General features: G+C 36.6%; 1 protein-coding gene across 1 annotated transcript; it reads right to left on the bottom strand.

Moving 5' to 3' along the window:
• Positions 1-3042: 3042 nt before the first annotated feature.
• PTH (parathyroid hormone) lies at positions 3043-5585 on the bottom strand. The gene is made up of 3 exons (XM_019974710.2): positions 5495-5585; positions 3547-3637; positions 3043-3427 (listed from the first exon to the last, which is right to left on the bottom strand). The coding sequence occupies exons 1-3, from the start codon at positions 5583-5585 to the stop codon at positions 3166-3168; spliced, it is 444 nt and encodes a 147-aa protein (XP_019830269.1). The 3' UTR covers positions 3043-3165.
• Positions 5586-8157: the final 2572 nt, after the last annotated feature.

Genomic DNA, 8157 nt, shown 5'->3' with positions numbered 1-8157 from the left:
TGAAGTGAAAGTCACTCAGTCGTGTCCAACTCTTTGCTACCCCATGGACTATATAGTCCATGGAATTCTCCAGGCCAGAATACTTGGAGTGGGTAGCCTTTCCCTTCTCTAGGGTATCTTCCCAACCCAGAGATTGAACCCAGGTCTCCTGCATTGCAGGTGGATTCTTCACCAGCTGAGACACAAGGAAAGTCCAAGAATACTGGAGTGGGTAGCCTATCCCTTATCCAGTGGATCGTCCCAACCCAGGAATTGAACCAGGGTCTCCTGCATTGAAGGTGATTCTATACCAACTGAGCTATCAAGGGGTTATTTAATTCACCTGGTTGTTACTTTAATGACAACTGTCAAGTTCTAGAATTATTTATCCTTTATCCTTCTGGAAAAAAGAAATTCCAGCATGATACTTCTCTAAGAAATCTAAGCCTGATATGTGAATGGGGTTGAGGTAATAAGAAGAAAAGGGAGTATACCTCCCAAAGGGCCAAACAAAAGGAAACAGTTTCAGAGACAGGCATCTCTTGAGGCTGAATAGTGATCCCCCCATTTGAACTGATTTAGTACTTTGAGGCAGGTGCTGTTTTATACTAGTGAAGTTGAGCAGCAGAGAGTGTGGTTCTGGTGTCAGTTAGGACTGGAAGAAATTTATACCCAATCTGGAGAAACATTTCTCCAAGCAGATTAAGATGGATATTTGGGAAAAGCTCCTGTAGTTTCTCAGAGACCCACCATCAAGGATTGGGAGGCTGTTGGAAAGACTTGTCAGAAGGCTGAAGGTGCCTAAAACACTTGAATGTATGGTGCTGTCGTTTAGTTGCTGTGTTAGCCCATCAGGCTCCTCTGTCAGTGGGATTTTCCAGGCAAGAATGCTGGAACAGGCTACCTTTTCCTTCTCCAGGGAATCTTCCCTAATTTGGGATCAAAACCACATCTCCTATATCTCCTGCATTGCAGGTAGATTCTTTACCACTGAGCCACCTGGAAAGCCTTTTCCCAGTGTCCTAGTTCTTTGCAATAATAGAAACTAGAAGGGTTTTGTTTACAGGGTCTTTGTTTGCTGGATTTGAAGATTAAAAATTAATCTTAATTTTGCTTTGTTTGTTTTGGGTTTTTTTGGTCATTCCACATGGCTTGTAGTATTTTAGTTCCCTCGCTAGGGATCTAACCCAGGCCATAGCACTGAAAGCACTGAGTCTTAAACACTGGACTATCAGGAAATTCCCTCCCTAGTGGTATTTCTTTTAGGTGAATCATCTAGAGGGCAAGAGAGCAAGTTTATCAGATTAAGTAAGTCTGGAGTGGACATAGTTTCTCATTCCACCCTGATCTTTTTTGCTAGATAGGAAAGATTCTAGTTCAACTCCTTAATAAACATAAAGTTAAAGCTACCCAGGTGGAATGTGGAATAAACATCTGAAGGAAGACCAGAATTTTCTTTAAAGTAATCTGAAGTCAATTGTAATAGTCATGAACAGATTCATCAGATATTTTGTGCAAACCTAAAGTTTGCTGCAATCAACAGGATTTGGAAAAGCCCTAGGAATTGCTCCATGAAGTTACTCAGCAACTGTCCAAGCCTGATCTTATAATAAATTAGCAGCTGGTCTTCCAGTGGCAATTCTAGAGACCTTTCAGGATATTTCCAATTAGGAATTTTCTTTCTTTCTTTCTTTTTTTAAACAAAAACCTTTATTTTTCAGGAATCTGAGTAGTCTTCTGCTTTACATGCCCTGTTTCTTGGGACTCAATTCCAAGGGTGGACAACCGAAAATAGCCTTACATGCACTCTTCTACCCACCACAGCCTTGACTTCCCAAGGTTGCTAATCTGGATTCTTATTCCTCTTTCTCATCCGCTCCTCCTCCTCTTCCTTCTCCTTTTCCAGTTAGCAATTTCCATGCAGTGCTGGGTGGGGGCCTTTACCAGCGAGCATATGAACTAAGTCAGAGAAACATGATTGACAAGTATGAAAAACTATATTAAATTCCTCAGCAAATCTGTGAAGATCTTCAGTTACTTTGGGAAAATCTTTGACTATGACTTGCAATTCATCTTTAGTCCAGGAAATATAAGAAATTCAGGGTTTGGCCTTTGGGTCCTCAGAAGGCTTAATTTTAAGGGGACAGGTTCTGATAAGTTCAGAGGAAAAGGGAGTGGGGAGTGTTTTAAAGAAATAGGACAGTTCAGTGAGAGAATTAATATGGGGGAGCTGAGGGTGTAGAGAAGGAGTGGGTAGTACAGAAGGGAAGGTGAAGCCTGATCATAAGGAGCCAAAAGGAGGAGCATGAGGCTTCTGAAGTCACCTTATCTTTCCTTAGTTACTTGTTTGCTTCAGTTAATCTTAAAATCCTACTTTGTAAAGAGGCAATTTTAGGGTGCTGGTGATATTTACAGGCCTCAAAATACCAATCAAAATAGAAATTTCATTCAGTTTTGGAAATCTTAGAGCTATGGTAATCCAAATTGGTTTTAAGAAGATTGAGTTTGGGGATTTCAAAAGTTCCCCATAACGACCATTGATATTCTAAATTGTCTTTGGTTAAGTCAGTTCACTTTATTAAAAATGCATGTGATGAAGGACAAATGAACAGCTATATTCTTTTAAATACAAAAATTCTACGCTATTGCAATTTAACCTCCAGTCTAGGGATATGCTCCGTGGCTTTGTGTATAGGCAAATGCTTTTGCCATGTTTCTGACCACTTTCTGCCTCTCCTTGCCAAGCATTTCAATTCCTTTCCTGAAGTGAAGAGGATAATAATATCAAGCTAGTAATGATTCAGGGAGCTGGTACTTTGATAAGATTAAAAGGATAATTTCAAAATATCAGAATGTGAAACATATGGTTAAAAAAACATTTTGTGTTGTTGTTCTTAGTCATGATCAATTTTAACATATTGGTGTTACTCATAACCAAAAGATATTTTTATAACAAGTGAGAAATACTTAACTTCATTTATTTGGAATCAATAGAAATAGAATTATTAAAAGAGCTCTTAGATGAATAAAGTAGAATCAAAATACTCAATTAAAATTGTAGGTATCACAGCTAGCAATAAAGGTTGGTCATAGAAATACTGGCACTTAATAGAAGGTGAACACATTAGCAGCATGTAATATTGTTGCCCTATGCTGTCTAGAACAGTGATCTGATCATATCTGTTTTCACTGGGGTTTAGCTTTAATTAATACATCCACATCAGCTTTGTCTGCTTCTCCAAGACTTTTCTGATGGCTCTCAACCAGGACATTGTCTTCCTTTTTTCGAGGTCTCTGGGAACTACCATCTCTGTAAGCTATAGAAGCTCCAAGGGCAACAAAGTTGTGCACATCCTGTAGCTTTTTCCGCAGCCATTCCACTCTTTCCATGGAGCTCAGATGTTTGCCCAGGTTATGCATAAACTGTATTTCACTCACAGCTCTCTTCCTGGAGGGAACAGGATCAGAGAGGATCACTCCATTAGTTCCCCTCTTCCAAATCATAAAGCCAACCTTAAAAATCCAATTCCCCTGACCTCACCATGCAGAATAGGCTATGGTACTTACTTAACAGACTTCCCATCTGATCTTGCAAGAAAACAGATGGCAAACATGACAATCATTACCTTAACCATGTCTTTTGCAGACATCATATTAACTAAAAAAGAAAAAGAAAAATGGAGGTATTTAAAAATACTTTTAATATTCCAAACTGTACAATTAAATTTATAGTAGTTTATATTTATAACCATACAAGTTTGCACAGAGTGTGACAGTGACTAATTGGATTGTTTTTTGTGAGAGACTTTTGGAATCAGTCTCTTTATTTTACAGTTTATATGTTATATATATATATACATAATTACTGTATATTATATATATATACACATAATTACTGTATATTATATATATACACATAATTAGTATATAGTAAGTATAACCCAATTGGCTTAGAAATGAGACAGATGAGTTTTACTTTTTTAGGTATCTTTTTGAGAGTTCTTGTGCAAGTTATATGAATTTTAAGCTATGTGAAGAATCAAAAAGTTCACTGTTTAGAATTTCCTCCCACATTTTGTATTAATTATGACTAAATGCTTCTAATTTGCTTGAAAATAGCTACTTCTCTTAATTAGGTAAATTGTCAACAGCGTCTGTTTACTTAGCAAATTTCTTTTTCATAAGTAGACTTCCTTTCAATGTCATGATAACTATAAATGCCAAATTAATAGGTTCTGATTTAGAGATTTTTTACTAACTTAACACAGAGTTCTCCTAGCATTAAAAAGAATGTGTCAAAGCATTTAAGCATCATCTAATTAATTACTTGTTATACAAATTTAGAGCTTTGATTCCATATAAAATGCTTGTCTGTATCTTATCTTTTCAGCTCATTTTATTAACAATTTTGTTTGAGTATAATGTTTAGAATTTTGCTCTTTTGCTTTTAAGCTTTTTATCTCAAAATAGAAAAGTCTTACCTTAGTCTGCATTTCAACAACTGCAATAGCTTTCATGATAGAAGTGCCTTTTCTTGATACTTAATGTTCTCCATTTAACATACACATAGGGTGGCTGTGGGAAACTGCGTCATTCAGAAGTAGCATAAGGGCCATTATAACCTACTATATTTGTTTTCACTGTGCAATATAAGCTATTGAAGGAGCACCAAATGGATAGTCTTCATTTTGGTTTACATGAGAAAAGATCACTGTAGCAGAGGACAGGAGTCTGCCCCAGCTCCGCCACACTCACCTAGTGCGTCTGCCTTTCTTTCCTATTCTCAACTGAGAGGCGCGCTTCTCACAAGAAGGTCATTAGAAGCGCACGAAACATCCTTAAAATTCATGTGTAGTTTTCAGATAGAAAACTAGAAAAGGTTCTATGTGAAGGGACCAAATATTCAGCAGTAAAACAGTTTCTCCAACTATAGTACACAGACTGAGCTCTCTGTGAGGATATTATGTGGGGAAAATGGAATTTTAACTCAGAGACATAAATTTACATTGATTATTTAAATCAGAATTATTCATTTCTCACTAGGCTGCTTTATATCAAAATTTTAACAAGATATCATTAAAGCACATCATGCCAAATTTTAATTATTTCCATGTAATTGCAGATGAGTTAAAAAAAAAAAAAAAAGCAAGGCCTCTCAAAATACTTTAATCACAAAAATAAGTGTTTCAACAATATTTTAGTGGCATAAATTTATTTTTTATTGTGGCATTTTAATATTAAATATAATTCAAACCCTCCCTTAACATTTTACTTTTAACAAACAGCATGATATTAGTAGGAAATGGTACATATTAAATGACTACTTGATTGTAAGAAAAGAACTCATGGAAACTTAAAAGAGAAAATAAAGATTACTCACCACACGTCTTAGGATACAATCTTCTTTCAAATGTATTAGCAGCTGATGCTTTCTCAAAGTTGAGTAAACCTGAGAAGGCTGATAAATTGAGCTGTAGACCCTTCAATGTGACTTTTATATATATAAGTCTTCCACACTGAGAAGCTTTTTTATTGTTACAGATGACGTCACTCCCAATTCTCTGAATTTTAACCATAGGATCATAGAGCAGCACACACACTCCCATGGGGCGGTGCTCATTCTTCTTAAATTTTAGATAATTGGATATTAAAAGCAAAACAGCGTGGGCTGGAAAAGTGTTTATGCAAAGATTTCTAACAAATAGTGAATTGTAATTCTGACTGGATTAATGACTCTATATTCCAAAAAGGAATATATTATATATATTATATGTTTATAAATATATATTATATATTTACAAAATGTATATTTTATATAAAATATAAAATATTTATAAAATATATATATTATATATATTATATATATATGTATTATATATTTATAAATATATAATATATATAATATATTCCTTTAGTAATTCTAAAAGAAATCAGCCTTGAATATTCATTGGAAGGACTGATGCTGATGCTGAATCTCCAGTACTTTTGCTGCCTGATTCGAAGAGCCGACTCATCGGAAAGGACCCTGATGCTGGGAAAGATAGCAAAAGGAGAAGGAAGTGGCAGAGAATAAGATGGTTGGATAGCATCACAGACTCAATGGACATGAATCTGAGGAAACTCTGGGAGACAGTGAAAGACGGGGGAGCCTAGTGTGCTGCAGTCCATGGGGTTGTAAAGAGTTGGACGTGAATTAGCAACTGAGCAACAGCAACAAAATTTTTTTAAAAAGTCAGATTTCAAAAATTTATGGCTAAGTCATCATCTTATCACAGGCTTCTCTCATAGCTCAGTTGGTAAAGAATCTGCCTGCAATGCAGGAGACCTGGGTTTGATTCCTGGATTGGGAAGATCCCCAGAGAAGGAAATGGCAACCCACTCCAGTATTCTTGCCTGAAGAATCCCATGAACAGAGGAGCCTGGCAAGCTACAGTCCATGGGGTCACAAGAGTTGGACACGACTTAGCAACTAAACCACCACCACATCATCTTATTGTATTTGAAAGTGAAATTGAAAATAAGTATATTTCTTACAGCCATAACATTGGCACAATTATTATGAGGATTATAATGAATCATATTACATTATGCTTACTTTACAAGCCATATTGGACCAGTCTGTATCATTCCTGATCTTGTTCCAAAAAAATATATATAGTGCTTTTCTTAAAGGAAGTGTTAAAAATATTTTGAGAATATGCTCTCTGTACATAATTTTAAAGGCTTCAAAAGTAAAACTATTTTAAAATTCATTTACCTTATATTTTTATCCTTTTTAATTTTAGTTTTCAATAAAAACACTTGAAAAGCAGTAACTGTATCCCAGACCCGCTGCAGTATTCTTGCTTGGGAAATCCAATGGACAGAGGAGCCTGGCAGGATACAGTCCATGGAGTGGCAAACAATTGGACAGGACTGTGCAAATAAGCAACAATAACCATATGCAAGACCTTCCATATATTATCCAACTAAGTCTTTATACCAATCCTTTAAAGTAAATACTATTATTAGCACCATTTTCACTTGAGGAAACTACTGAGGTTGGAGAGTGGAGAAGATGGAATTCAACAAAGTCTTTATGACTCCAGAGCTATTTTGATTCTTACTACCTCAGTTTCCCCTTAGAAATGTAGCCCAAATTGAGAGAGTAGCACTGACATATATATACTGCCGTGTGTAGAATAACTAGCTAGGGGGAAGCTGCTATGTGGCACAGGGAGTTCAGCTCAGCTCTGGGATAATCTAGAGGGGTGGGATGGAGCGGGTGGCTCAGGAGAGAGGAGATACATGTATACTTATACCTGATTCACATTGTTGTACAGCAGAAACTAACACAACATTGTAAAGCAATTACCCTCCAAGTAAAAATAAAACATAAAAAAAGTATATAGCCCTTCTTTGAACCCCAGTCTTCATCACTCTGATTTGCCCAACCCTTTGCAGCCTCTTTGCACAGGAATTGGGTCTTGTTTCTCATGTTCCCTACCTGGTGATGGAGGACCTGCCCTAAAACCTATGGAGGCAAGATGCTGCCACCTATCTAATTTCAAATACTGCTACAGCCTTGTCCCCATCTATTGACCAAAACCCCTTGAATCCCCTTGGTATGTCTAAGGTTTATTTAGGCAGCTTGCCTCCCAACAAAAGGCTCAGAATTGGATCAGTTCTCTTAGCTCTGCGCCTACTTCGTTTTTCCTCTTTCCTGCTGACTCTTGCCAAGGTTTGACTCTACGTCAAGTAAGAGGCAATCCAAATTTAAAATACCTGTACAAAGTCTACAGTGAAAGGTACGTGTTAGTGCTGCTCTGAGAAATCCTCTACACTGGGCAAATCTCACTTGAAGTTGCTCCAGGCTTCATTTCAGAAGTGTTAGAGACTTACTGTGACATGTCTGCAGAATATGAACCAGGTTGGTGAAAATGTTGATAAACATGACATCTCAGAAGGAATTGAATAAAACTGGGAAAGACTTGGAATGATGATGTAGCTGTTTTTAATTCTTTATAGGGTTTCCATAACAAAGAAGGAATATTTTCTGTGGTTTAAGAAGGAAGGATTGAGTCCAACGGCTAAAGACTACAGGAAGGCAAATTTGAGCTCAACGTGGATATTATGATTGTTAAAATAAAGAATCAATACCTTCCTAATAGTGAGTTCCCAATCACTGAAAGTATTCAA

Source organism: Bos indicus, chromosome 15, assembly GCF_029378745.1.
Source record: "Bos indicus isolate NIAB-ARS_2022 breed Sahiwal x Tharparkar chromosome 15, NIAB-ARS_B.indTharparkar_mat_pri_1.0, whole genome shotgun sequence".
NCBI lineage: Eukaryota > Metazoa > Chordata > Mammalia > Artiodactyla > Bovidae > Bos > Bos indicus.
This window is presented reverse-complemented; position numbering and strand designations above follow the sequence as displayed.